At 42.2% G+C, this 14,595-nt stretch overlaps 1 protein-coding gene across 1 annotated transcript; it reads left to right on the top strand.

Annotated features, from left to right (window-relative positions):
• Positions 1-499: 499 nt before the first annotated feature.
• snx18a (sorting nexin 18a) lies at positions 500-13,789 on the top strand. Its single transcript, XM_079350136.1, has 2 exons — positions 500-2,475; positions 12,333-13,789. Exons 1-2 carry the CDS (start codon positions 954-956, stop codon positions 12,584-12,586), a joined length of 1,776 nt encoding a protein of 591 aa, XP_079206262.1. The 5' UTR covers positions 500-953; the 3' UTR covers positions 12,587-13,789.
• Positions 13,790-14,595: the final 806 nt, after the last annotated feature.

Here is a 14,595-nt window from a genome sequence, read left to right as displayed (position 1 = left end):
GGGCAGAAGAGAATCACAAATGCAATTTGTGAACAACTATATAAAATGAATAGCCTACTATTGGCTTTAGCTTTTTAAAGAGGCAGAATGTGTTCTGCCATGCATGCAATTATTGTGACTTGTGTGATAAAATACAAAATATTTTGATGAAAAATCTGTTTTAGAATAATGTAAATTTATTTAAGTTCCTACTATAAAGCTTAATGGTTAGGCTATTAAAAAAATCACCATTATTACGAGAACAAACAGCAAAATGTCTTTATGTCTTTATGTGTTTAGATCCATTTTATATATACTTAGATATACAAGGCTTATTCTAATTCTGTGAAACTCGGTGGGCAGCATTTTAAATTTTCATTTTAAAAATTCAAAAGCATTATACCAGTGAACTGCCCTTTCCTTATTATGAGAACAACTCTTTCTGCATGGGACAAACAGGACTGAGGCTGCTCTGAGGTTTATTTGATGTTAATCAGCACTCAACAATTGCTGAGAGGCATTGTCGTGGAGCTCACAGGCGTTTGATTTGTGCTGTCTGGGCTGGACAGCAGCATCTTGTAGCTCCGCCCTCGATTATTCAGCCTGGTCGACGTGCGGTTGCTGCGCAGCGCGTGAAGGCAGAAGCGTCCGACTCGGATCGGAGGGAGACCGAGGGGGGGCTCGGGTTAATGTTGTTGTAACGGAAAAGACCTTAACTCCAGATTCACACACTGGAATCGCTGGATTAAAAACAAGCCTGGTATCATCGTAGGTGTGGCGTACGGAATAAATACTCTGCAGGAAGGGATACAAACAGCCTTTTCTCCCACTGTGAGAAGTTTTTACGCGCAGTTGCAGAAGGAGTTCCGTGGCTGTCTGAGCTAGCCTGTGTGCCCGCTGCTCTTCCCTCCTTCTCCGGTGAGGCAGCCGTAAGTTAGCCCGCTGTCCCGGTCTGCTTCCAGCTGTGGTGAATCATGGCGCTCAGAGCCAAGGCGCTGTACGACTTCAACTCTGAAAACCCCGGGGAGGTGTCTGTGAGGGAGAACGAAGTCCTAACTTTGTACAGCGAGCAGGACATTGACGGCTGGTTCGAGGGGGTGAACAGTAAAGGAGAGAGGGGTCTGTTCCCCGCGTCCTACGTGGAGGTACTGAGAAACGACGCTGCCTCCACGTTAAACAACAACAGCTGCAGCAGCACATCTGGTGACACTTACCCGGACTCACGATACGCCAACATCCCATCCGGAGGTTTTGACGGCTCAAATAAGCCTCAGACTAACTTTTCTAAACCTTCTGCACCTGCTTTCGCCACTTTTTCTCCACCACCACCAACAACGCAGCAGCAGCAGCAGCAACACATCTACCAGCAGTCCAGTCCTGGCAGTGATGACGACTGGGATGATGACTGGGATGACAGCTCCACGGTTGCAGATGAACCAGGGACTGTTGGAGGAAGGTATCATGACTATGAAGGCAATGGGCCGTCTACTTACAGAGTCACAACATCTTCAATGTCCAGAGGTAATGCACAGCAAGCGAAGAGTTCGGCCACAGTCAGTAGGAACCTGAACAGGTTTTCTACCTTTGTTAAGTCAGGAGGAGAGGCGTTTGTGCTCGGGGAGGCAGCAGGATTTGTGAAGGATGGGGATAAGATCTGTGTGGTGATGGGTCAGTATGGTCCTGAGTGGCAAGAAAACCCCTACCCCTTCGCTTGTACAATAGACGACCCCACTAAACAGACCAAGTTCAAGGGGATGAAAAGCTACATGTCTTACAAGCTGACCCCCACCCACACTCAGAACCAAGTGAACAGGAGGTATAAGCACTTTGACTGGCTCTACGCTCGGCTGGTGGAGAAATTTCCTGTCATCTCAGTGCCGCACATCCCTGAGAAGCAGGCCACGGGTCGCTTTGAGGAAGACTTCATCTCCAAGAGGAGGAAAGGCCTCATATGGTGGATGAACCACATGACCAGTCACCCTGTCCTGGCCAGGTGTGATGTCTTCCAGCACTTCCTCACCTGTAACAGCACAGACGAGAAGGCCTGGAAGCAGGGCAAGAGGAAGGCGGAGAAGGACGAGATGGTGGGAGCCAACTTTTTCCTCACCATCAGCCCCCCTGCTGCTCCGCTTGACTTCCAGGAGGTGGAGAGTAAAATAGACGGATTCAAAGCTTTCACCAAGAGGATGGACGATAGCACCTTGCAGCTTAACGCCACTGTCAACGAGTTTGCCCGCAAGCAGATCAGCGGCTTTAAGAAAGAGTATCAGAAAGTGGGTCTGTCATTCAAGGTCCTGAGTCAGGCCTTTGAGATGGACCAGCAGGTGTACTCTATTGGACTAAACCAGGCCATCTCCTTCACCGGGGACACGTATGAAGCCATCGGAGAGTGTTTTGCTGAGCAGCCAGGAAAGGATTTGGACCCAATCATGGATTTATTAGCGCTTTACCAAGGGCACCTGGCAAACTACCCAGACATCATCCATGTCCAGAAAGGTAAAAAAAAGAAAACAACACTAGCATTTTACATTTCACAGACCAAGGCCAAACAAGATTTTTTACTCGGTTTATTCACAAAATCTCGAAACCAGATGGTAACAATGTTATGGTTAGTTGCCTTTTTTCTTCCCAAGACTGTTAGAAAACTGTTATTTCTCAAATTTAAGGCTTTTGAAAACACAGTTTGCATAAATCCAATTTACTGAACTAACAAGTGAAAAAAACTTAGTTTAAATTTAGGAAATGTTTCATAATCCCAGTGTTCTAGGGAAGGCAATATGGCACCTCTGGGATCTTAAATCCACTCGGCAAGGCTTACTTTCTACCACATGTTTGGCTAAGCGACAAAATTCAGGTTTTAAAGTAAAGATGTGAGTGTAAGTAAGATGTGCTGGCCATTAACAAATAAACAACCTTATTTCTTTCAAGCAGTCAGGTTACAACTACAGCTTATGTCACTTTGCAAAACAAATATGTCGTGTTTGCATTTGGAACTCGGTCAAAATGCTTCTACCCCGAGTTTGCCCCACCTGCTAAAGCAAACAGGCACCTTCTGTTTGGCTGTGTTTGATTTCCCCTTACAGAGGAAGTACAACATGTTAGCAATGGAGAATGTCCTTCCTGGCTTTTTTAATTGAAACATTTAAAGCTGACTTCCTCATTAATGATTGTCTAGGAGAGTCTTTGCACAGAAACTCAATGTTACACTAACCTAGGCCATCCTCCTTCGTGACCCTAACCCAGTGATTGTTCTCATTGTGTGGCAAAATGTCACTCTCATGAGAGGCAGCAATGTTTCACAAGAGGTTTGGCATTGTGGCAGTAGAAGGAAGCTCTCACTTCTTTTTACCATGTGTTAAAATGTGGAACAATCACATCCTCCTAAAGGAAAAGAGAAGTCAATTATATCACCATGCAACTGAGAATATCCTACTTTATCTTTCTGAAGATTATCCCTGATGGTTTCTGAATGTGCTCGTGCCTTTATGTGGGATCTATGTTTTTAAACCCCATGAAAATGAAACATTACCATGTTGGTAATGTTTTTATTCCATGTGTTATGTACAGTCCCAGTGCTCTAACCTACTGACCTCACACGGCTCTCAGATCTGGCCATGGAAAGAGAGTTCATCCACCAATCATAATCACCCTGCTGTCTTCTGCTGGCTTTTAAACCACAACGTGCATTTGTGACTTTGTAGAAACACGACTGAAATGTAGCATTTTGCTGTTGACTTGTGTTAAAGACAAATATGTTACATTCCTGCAGGGAAAGGCATTGAACACGAAGCAATCAAATTCTAAATTATGAGTAAAAAACACACGTGATAAACTTATGGAATGTACTCTCTCAGAGTCTATTAGATTAGTCTCTCTTTTCTAGCTCTTTCTGCGCTCCACAGGTTGGAGAGCGTCAGACTTTGCTTTCGCTTGCACAAATAATCTGGATGCTTGTGGAAGTCTACTGTATGTGTAATAGGCTCCTGGTGCAAGGATAAAATGTTGTTGCAGCAGCCGGCCACATCAAGACAAGTTTTGATGGTCAAAGAGTATTGTTTCTGTGATCCATCAGGGCCATGATTCATGTGTGTCAAAGACACCTCTTAGATCATGAGTTTATGTAATCCTAAATGTTTCCAATAATGTTCCAACCCACCTATACTGTCAAAAATAAGGAAGGAAGTCGAGTTACTTCCTTTTTTTTAGGTTGATAACATTACCTCATCCATGAAGTGTACTCCTGCCAGAGTCATGTTGTTGTGATCGAGAGATGTTTATCAACAGCTTTCCCGGTGTTTGACTCCACCACCTTGCCTTCGTTCATCTTTGTTTATCATTTTCTGTCCCCCACAAACACTGACCCATTCACTCCACAATAGAAAACACCAGGGGGAACAGGACAGAGTGTGTTTGGGGCGGCAGTGAGACAAAAACTCCCTCGTCAGCTCAAATCCAGTGTGCCACGTACAGTAGGCCACACACAGCCTAAATAAGGTGACGCAGCCAGTTACACAGCGTGGCGTGAATAAGCCCGGCCTAATTCCTCAGATAAGAAACTCTGATTTGATACCACACATAGTAGACCTTGCTGCAGGCACAATGGAAAGATGACAGAATGTAGTGTAACATTCACCACAGTGGGAGACTGGGAACAAAGCTGATGCGAGAGCTGGAATCACGTAGCACATTAAATTAGAGCGGTGTGCAGAATACCTAATGTGAAAGGTCTCTTTGATCTCCTCTTGTTTTAGGTGCACTGAGGCTGCTTAGTTGCTTTATTTATTTTTATTCAGGTGGTGCAAGATTTTTTATTTCATGCAACTATGCCAGTGAAGAAAAGCAGTCCTCATTTCTTTCTGTTTAAAAATTGCATTATGCAGCACGGGAGTGACAGTGATATATTAGTACTGTTAATGTGCGTGCATTACATTAAATACTGCAGCTTTCTCGCTCATGAGAACTGAATAGCCGCTTGTTACTCAAATAGCCAACATGTTTCCATGTTCCATTGAATGCAAACATTAATGCAAAACGTTACTTGACATTCAAGCTCTAAAGTCCACCTTTTGTTGTCTACTGTCTTGGAGATTTTGTGGACACACCAAGAACTGGAGAACCGTTAATAATACTGCAGTGAAATGACTGTCATTAGAAGGAAAGGTGCATGAAGGAATGGGTTGGTTGTAACAAAAGCATGAACATAGATAACTGTAATTTCAACTGCACATTAATGTGTCAGGAAAAAAATGTGCAGCTTAGAAACCAGCGGGGAACATCTCCCAGTTACTGCTCCTATCAAATTTAAAACTCGGCTGCTCGCTTACAAAGCAGCAATTAAAAACAGCTCCTTCTTACCTAAACTCTATAATCCAGGTCTACACTCCCTCTCGCCCACTATGCTCTGCCAATGAAAGGCGTCTGATCCAACCTTCACAACAGAGTCCTAAATCTCCAACGAGACGCTTCTCCTCTGTCGCCCCCCGGTGGTGGAATAAACTTCCAAACTCCATTGGATTCTCAGAGTCCCTTTTCACCTTTAAGAAAAAACTAAAGACCCAGCTCTCTCCTGCTTACCTACGACTTTAATGATGATGATGGTTTTGATATTATTGATGATGATGGTTTTGTATGCTAACTACAATTTTTAAGATGGGTCCTATATTAATTAATACTCTCACAAACAGCCGTCTATGTTGCTCTGTGTATTGCCTGTCAGCCTCCGTGTGTCTGATAAGACTTAAAGCTGATTGTCTGCACTTACTGATGTTGTTAACTATTTTCTAGATTCTTGCTTGTGTTGCAGTTTACTCTCTGATGTTCATGGGCTTGGATAAAAGCGTCTGCTAAGTGAAATTTAGAACTCTAGTACATTTTGTACAAGCAAAAATGTACTAGATGTACAAGCAAGTACAAGCAAGATTACTGATGTTGTTAACTCTTTTCTAGATTCTTGCTTGTGTCGCAGTTTACTCTCTGATGTTCATGGGCTTGGATAAAAGCGTCTGCTAAGTGAAATTTAGAACTCTAGTACATTTTGTCTGCCTTTTCGTGCACTTTTGCCTTTTTTGCAGGCTCTCACACTTCTTGAAAACCCTCCCCTTTGTTCATCCTTCTATCCTTGTATTGTTTTAATACTCCTGATAATTGTGGAGAGGAAATGTCCAAAAGTGCTGATGTGTTCTGTCTGTTCCTCATTTGACACCTGAGGAGAGGCTAGGCCACATCCTTTGATGACATAAACCAGAGTACACATTTCCTCAGCACAAGTGGGCTTACATAAACTCACCAGCTGAATAGTGCAAAAGCAATTCATTGGTAGGGAGAGTCATGAAGATTCAGTCAGAAAGTCAGACAGTTGCTGTAGAAGTAGAAGTTAAGAGTAAAAGGATTGGCCATCGACCATATTTTAAAAGGTTATCCTATGATAACTTATCACCGCTTGGTTCTTCAAAGCACTCAGTCTTATCATTGGCTGGATTCAATTTTAGCTGCCTATATCTGTCTCATTAGGACCTCAGGCACCACACAGGTTTTTATGTAATCCCATCTGTCCCACATCAGGACACAGAATATTATCCTATTGATCTTCACCTCTTCAGGGACGCCATTAGCCAATCGCATGGAGCTACACATTGACAGTGATACTGACATTATGTCTGATATTGCTTTCAAAAACATATTGAGCTTCACATCTTTTATTCCTGTACTGTTTATTTTTGTACTATGACAGCATCAGGTTTTGTTTGTATTTATGTCAGGCTCTTGAGAAAGAGGAAGGAGAAAAAGGTTTCATAAATGCTTCAACGTTTACAGTTCAAGTTTAGTGTTTACTCTGCCGTGGCGTGTTCCCAAAGAGGATACATGTGCTTTTATAAATGAACATACTTAAGTTTACATGCCTTTATTTAGCGTTAAACATTTGACTGCGTATGTTGAGCTCAATAAAAGGTTCAGCAGATTCTGAAATTCCTGATTGATATCAAACCGTGTGAAAATTGTCGTGTGAATTTTCAAATGCAAACAGTTCAGTGCTGTAAGTTCTTATTTAAACACTTCCTCAGTGGGATAATATTGACCTTGCCTGAAGTGCGTTTTAAAGGACAACATTGTTTTTAACTTCAGGCGGAAGAATATCACTTCAGCTTAAAAAGACAACAGCGCCTTCTTTCAGAAAAATGTTATTAAAGCTCCTGTGTGGAATTTAATGGCGTTGTTGATTTTGGCGCCCCCCTATGGATAAAGCATGATTTATCACTTAGCTTGGGGGAGGGCTTTTATTGCTTAATTGAGCGATAGGACAGCGAGTACATCACATTTGCATACCAAAGTTCACAGTGATCAATTTTTCCTACATACACAAACCCAGCAGGATAAGCTAAAGCCTGTCTGTGGTAAATCAAGGTGATGTTCAGAAGTCATGTTGATGAAAGACTTTTAGATTGTTCTGCTTTAATTGCAGTTCCATTGTTATTTTTTTATCTATGCAGGCAGCACTGAGATTGCATCCGATCGCATCAAAATCTTATCAAACACACGGATAAAACAAAGGCAGGAAACAAAGGAAAAAATTCCTTGTCACTAACAAAGCTTCCAGGTCCAATTTTTGGCCGTCTCCTGTGCAGGTCTGTCTCATTAATAGTTCCAGGCTGTGAAAATGTCTTCTGGAGCACAGATGGATGACAGTGGTGGTGCAGTGATGAAATGGGGATTGCCGCTGGTTGTTCAGGTCACCAGCTTGTGGTAGGCTCATGTTGTATAACAGGAGGATTACGTAAGAGCTGAAGCTGCTGCCTGCAGTTAGTCCACGGGGAGTCAATGCCACCTCCAAACAGCCAGGAAGGATTCCTATCAGCTGAGCTCATTGAGGATATATCTTATTTATAATGTGACACTGCAATATTATGACACAACCCTTATTATTCACTGTAGATGTAAATCTTACATTACAGCATTATCTGTCTTATTTGGTGCTTTGTCACTTTGTAACCTGGTAAAGCAACAATAGCATAAGAAAGGGCTGTAACGATAAATGATAACACAGTCTTGTAAAAAATAAACCAAAAAAAACATCATCCTCTACTCAGCAGTAATGTCTCCCCCTATGTCGGCACCCTCCTGCTTAGACTGGGCAGTGATTGGCAGTTGAAGGAAAACAAAAAGCAACATCTTGACTGAGGCTTCAGCAGAAAAGAAATGTATTATTAAGATGACACTGGAGCGATTGTTAAGCTGAGTGATTGAGTGATGGTTAAGCTGAGGAGGCACCTCATTATACAGAGGCGACATTCTTGAAGGCATCAGCAGCAGGTTCAAATCTTAAGCCTCAGCACTGTGATGCACATCAATCCGTCCGTCTCTGATCGGTTAAGGCGAAAAGTCCAAATATAGAAGCTGAATGATAGCAGAGGGCTGCTATTGGACAGACTTAATATAATAATAATTATTTACACATTATTAATCTCACGAGGGGAAATTCGGTTTACACTCTGTTTAATGGACGTGAACACACATGGGCCTAAATACACACTCATGCACAAACAGGATCCTAGTGACATGCATTAATGGAGAGGTCTCAGAGTGAGGGGCCTGCCCACAGAGAGCGCTCCAAAGCAGTTTTGGGGTTCGGTGCCTTGCTCAAGGGCACCTCTGCAGTAAGGAAGTGGACTGGCCCCTTTCCAGCTACCAAACCAATTTCCGGACTTGATCCGTGCCCGGACCCTCCAGTTTCCAACCCAAGTGCCTACAGACCCAATATAAAAGCCTCAGATTGTAATGAGTGAGAATAGGGTCGGCAGAATCATATTCAAAATGAACTACAGGTCTCCACTTAAACAAAAGTCTTTGTGACTGTGTTGTTAGTTGAGCATCATCATTTGTTATGAAATAACAAGTTCACAAATAAACTGTCCATTTGTCTTGAAGGTAAAAAGAGCAAAGATTCATTTTTGTGTCCAATTCCAGGAAATGTTGAGCAGAATAAAATGATCATTCACTAGCACTGATGTTGCAGTCTCTCCTGACTTAGTTTCTTTGTGCTCGTTGAGTTGTTGTTTTTTTCCCGCAAGGCCATCTTGCAGCAGTTGCAATAAAAACTGATTTAGTTCATCTTGCCGACAGTCTTCTTCTGTTTGACTGAAGTCTGTCTTTTTCATGAAGTCTCCATGGTAACAATTATTCCCCTTTCCATTAGTGAGCTTTCAAGCACAGGAAGCTGGAGACCTTTAAGGTACAGTACACACCTTTGGGATTAGCATTAGAGCCTTTGGACAGCTGTGTTTGTTCTCGTCTCTCTGGTTTCCAGCCCCTGTCTCCGCTCTGCTGTTATCTCTGCGTCTCCTACAGTCGTGTTCAATCTGCTGTGCCTTAGAGGAATTTCAAAGATCTGGGTTAAACTGCGGCTGAGGGAGCGACAGCCAGAAGGCAAACTGGGCAGATTTGTAAAGGGGGAAGGGCAAAGACGTGGCTTTTTGGGGGGATTTCGTCAGCAAAATGTGTTTGTGTTTGCTCAGTGTTTAGTAGTGAAAGCAGCAATGCAGCTTTTTGGTATGAACTTAAAGTTCAGATAGAAGATAAGTAGATGAACACAGGTTGAGGTCAGTGAGTCCGCTGTGGTCACATTTCAGGAAACAGTCAGCTGATTCAGACTTCAGCAGAGTGCTGCTGGTGACTAAGCTCACATTATGGCTTGAAAATCCCATGACAGGCAGTCTGACTTCATGCCTTCAAGGCACAAATCTTCCATTCCCCCCGAGGCCCCAAAGCCAGAGATCAGAGATGACGTTTGTCTGTCAGCTGGATAAGCCATGCTTGAAGTCTCACTCTTCTAAGTTCATGTTGTCTTTGTCGATTGGATTCATCGATGCGACTTACATTTTTTAACATCTCACCTGCATACAGTCGTACATTTCTGCTTCAGGGTTGCTCAACTTATTCCCCCCTAATAACTCAAAAAGTCAGACAGTGACAGAAACAGAGTCAGAAAGTAAGAGAAGCAACAAGTCTTCACGATTCAAGACTGGAATCAGGAAATGTTCTTCATATTTAACTACATACTTGTCTAGCAGTGAGGTGTTTGGATAGGATATCTCAACGGCTGCAGAGTCCATTTAAACAACATCCAACATTTTCAACTTCCTTTCTGTTTCTTATTAAAAAATCATCTGAAAAAATCTGGTAATCGTTTCTGTCACGAACATAACTTCAAGCATCTCTACGACATTAAGACAGAACACATAGTTTAGCAAATGTGTCACAACTCAAGGAAATGTTTCTTTTTTTCAGCTTGGACATTTTTTAGTCGTTGGATCAGAAAGAAGGTCAGAGCCTTTCACTTTGTCTTACATTCAGTGTAAAGCTTATCGCTGCAGACTTTTCTTCCTTTACGGGGTCAGGGAACGTCAACAGTTTGAGAAGTCATCTGTCGTGAGCTCAGGGTGCTTTGACCCTGCCTTCTGCTCCCATTCAAACATGTGTCTGAAAACTTGTGGGCTAATTTCTAGTTTTGACACCAGTCAGGCTGAAGGCATGATAATGCAGCAACAAAAGCTCTGCAGAGGTTTGGAAAAAAGGAAGAAGATTCTGCAGTGACGGTTGACGTGTCAAAATGGAAGGTTTGTAAACCAACATGAGTCGGCCCTGTCTTGCCACAAGAGTCCACCACACTGATGACAGCAGGGTGGAAACTCAGAGGTGTCACACTCTCAGTATGAGTGTCATATGTGAGATTTCTTCTTTGCAACTTAGTTACTTGATAGATGTGAAGGAGAGGTGCAATCTAACCTTGTCATGATTTACTCCCACCTGTAGTGCAGACTACTAAATCTTTATCTTTTTCAGTACTTTGGTGTGCGTTATAAATACACTTTGACTTGACGCCACATGATTGGAAACATCAAGTAGTTTGAATATTAAAATCCAACTCCCAAAAATGTTGTCAATATCAAATAATTAGTTAGAAAGGATCTGTTAATGTCCTTCTACACTACAACTGTAAGCCCCGCCCCCTTCTGTTGAAAAGCAACTTTCGCATTCTGTTCGAAGGGATAATGTCTGACTTTGTCAAAGTTTACTTAAATTGTAACGTTAAAGGTGGCATGTGTCAATATATCAAAGCTGCTGCATAGGTCTTCATCGAAAGTATGAACATCGGAGGTCACACTCTTAATTGCAGCCAAGAAAAACACCACATAGAGTGCTAACATGTCCTCATTGTACAAATAATGTATGATCATATTTGCAAACAGCATATTTACTCTTGAAGACTAAAAACTTTGTGAATAAGTATAATTAAGATGTCTCGACAGTTAGCTAGTTTGCTGGACATGCTAACATTTGCAGCATGTCCAGGTAACACTGTTTAATCGATACTTTTGGTCAAAGGTTACAGATTGTACATGAAAATGTAGAATCTGTGCACGAGGGTCTGGAGTTTCAGCATGGGAAGTGTTCAGGGTTTTGTTTTCCGAGCTGTATAAGGACAGAGAAATTAAACTGTTTATGTCACAGGTTTAAACGCAACAGGGAAGAAGACATTTCGAAGGGAAGTTGTTTAACGCTCACCGCTGGCTTCTTCTGCATCCAGCTTTATATCGTCTATTAGAGGATGGTAGACGATTGCTAGAGTCTATAACTGTGGAAAGATTAACAATGAAGAAGCCCTCAAACCTTTTTGAAACAGAATATACTGTCGCCCCAGGTTCATTGTTTTTACTGGAGAGGAAATGTGGACCTCGATGTGATTTCAAGGCTATTACTGCACAATTGTTGTGTGAGAGGGAGCTTTAGCTCACAGCAAAATGCTCAACCATGACATCAGTATTAAAGAATAGCTCAGTGTCACTCGAATCAGAGTTGTTCACAATATGAAAGTGGTTCTCGTTGTTTATATCACACCCAATATGCCAACAGTCGTTGGTAGATGGTATCAGACTGCCAGCAGAATCGCCTTAAATGGCTGTGCAGAAAAGACCTTCAAATAGCATAATCTAATAGACTCATTTAGAGTCCGGCCCCCTCACATTCCCTAACTATAGACACAGATGTGGTTCTCAGGGATTCTGGAACAAAGTGTTCATCAAACTATTTTTGACCAGTTCCTTAAAGTTGTTGATGTACTATCGAGCTGTGCTCCTGAAACTCAGTGTTAAATGATTCTCAGGTTGATAATTCACTTTCCTCAGACGTCTGTTAGATGAGTTCAATGTTTGGTTTAAAGCTCAGGAAGGAACATTGTTGAAACATTGCCTCCTTCTTGGCTGTTTTCCCACAGGGATTAAAGTATCTTTTTTTTCTTTTTTCTTTTTTTTCTTCTCATCATTCTAGTGTTCTTATTTATTTTTCCTATTTCCTAACAGGGGCCTTGACGAAAGTGAAAGAAAGCCACAAGCATATAGAGGAGGGCAAGATGGACCGGGCACAGGCAGAAGGCATCAACGAGCGCTGCAACATCATCTCCTGCGCCACACTGGCTGAGATCCAGCACTTCCACCAGATCCGCGTGCGAGACTTCAAGGCGCAGATGCAGCACTACCTTCAGCAGCAGATATCCTTCTTCCAAAATATCACAGGCAAGCTCGAGGAGGCTCTGCAGAAATATGACAATGCATAATAGATGGATTGTCTTACCTGTTGGTTAAGACCCGTGGTGATCCATGACCATGCACCTTCTTCGGCCAGCCAGTGGAGACTTGGCAAGCAGCAGCCAGCACCACGTACTGTGAATGCTGTTCATCCAGCAGGAGTGACATTCAAGGAGATAACACTCCAGTAATACGGACATTTCTCCCCAATCCTCTGTGAAACTCTGTGTGCGTTAGCAACATTTTTTGGCGACTGGATGTCCTTGTTGTAGAGAGGTAATGTGATTTAATGACTGACACAAAAACAAGTCTTATGCCTTTAAGTTTAATGAGATCAGTGACGACGCTGCAACACTCTTTCTGGCACATGGGTGAATGAAATCTAATCAACATTCAGACCTGCAGAGAGAGAGCCTTGTATCTGCTGCTGACACCTGCATACCAGGTGCAAAGCTTCATATACAGTATCACCATTTTTTTTATTTTTTTTTAGCCTTGCAACACAGTTTTGAATTAACTGCTTATTTAAAGTGACTGCCACTCCAGGAGTAATCGTGCTCCACTGCCTTTGCTGTCTCTCCAACCTCAGACAAACAGAAAGAAATGTTTACAGTCTCCTCCCCGAGCAGGTTCTGTCACCACTGTCGCGCAGTGCCTTCAGGTTATGTCTCCAGTCTTTTTTTACTAGTTAGTAAAAAAACTTTATATAACTGTATGTAGAAATATATTCTATTTGTTTTTGCAAAGCTACACATTTTCAGTCTTTGAAAAAACATCACTGTGCTTTGATGAAGAGCAGTATTCTTTATGAGAGACAATAGTGTATGATCTGGGGGGGTTCCACATTTTCCCCAATTATTTTAAACACTCACAGTGGGACAAAATAAGGATCAAGCAAATGATTACCTGCTTTAACAACGGGAACCAACGCCTTAAACATGGCACAGCTAGCACTGGTGCTTGCAGACTAAAAGGGACGTGTATGATTCTAAGATAGCTGATATTGTCAACAAATGTTGCTTTTCAGTCTTTTTAGTGTTTGGGTAGTGATCAGAGGCAGACTGTTAGACAGCTCTTCCCCTGTTTTAATAATGCGGTCTTATTTTTATTTTTTAATAGCACACTTTGAGACAGTTCAACTGCTGTTTATAACCTTCGAGATAATGGTTGGAAAATAAAGAGATTAACTTTGACGCAGTGACACAAAATAAATTCCTCCTTCACAGAAAGCTGCTGGTTGGTCCTGTGTGGTTTGTCATGCACTCGAATACATTATCACTTTTTACTAGACTAGAGATATCTAACCAATGGAAACAAAGGTCTCTGGCTAAGTACAGTAAACAGCTGGGAAGGAGAAAATTTGATTATGTGAAAGTACTGACGTAAATTTTTTTTAAGGGTCCTTCAAAGTGCCTCAGACATTCAAACTACAGACTTTATATGACCTCTGCAATTTAGCCACTGATACTGTTTAATGAAGGCCCAAAGACATAGAGAGCAAACTGTTCGGCTCTGCAGGTTTCCTCTGCTGTGTCCCTGGAGGACTTGTGTGCCGTGTCAGTGTTTCATGCTAAGCTCACACTGTGCTCACAGATCTGCTGACAGCGCAGAGCCCGGCAGGCTATCTGGGACATCTGGCCACTGTTAGAAGTGTTGCAGAGGATGACAGTGAACACGTAGTGTGCAGGAAAAGGTCAAAATTAGCTAGGGGAATTTTTCATGAGCTGTCATAATCACCACCTATAACCAAGATAACAATCACAGCACTTCTCCAGATAACATTTAGTCTCACACGTAAAAAAAAATAAAAAAAAGTATTTCCGTGCATGTCAAAAAGATGTGTGCAATGCTGGCCTTTCTTGTTAACTATCTCCAGGAAAGAAAACTGCAAGAGTCTGTTTTTGGTGAATCCAGCTTGACTAACGTGAAGGTGAGCAGAAGGTCACAGAATCCTGCAGCTTCATCACCACAAGGTTTTAAGAAGCAGCCAGCTGTGTATATATGACTATCAGATTATCAATCAAGATTTCCCTCTCCA

This window comes from Symphodus melops (assembly GCF_947650265.1).
Source record: "Symphodus melops genome assembly, chromosome: 1".
NCBI classification, from domain to species: Eukaryota; Metazoa; Chordata; class Actinopteri; order Labriformes; family Labridae; genus Symphodus; species Symphodus melops.
Note: the sequence above shows the minus strand (reverse complement) of the source record. Positions and strands in the feature narration are given on the sequence as shown.

Excerpts from the sequence above, each read along its gene's own strand:
- snx18a (XM_079350136.1), top strand. The coding sequence starts at position 954 with ATGGCGCTCAGAGCCAAGGCGCTGTACGACTTCAACTCTGAAAACCCC. Across the intron at positions 2,476-12,332 it reads CATCATCCATGTCCAGAAAG|GGGCCTTGACGAAAGTGAAA; the intron begins GTAAAAAAAAGA and ends ATTTCCTAACAG.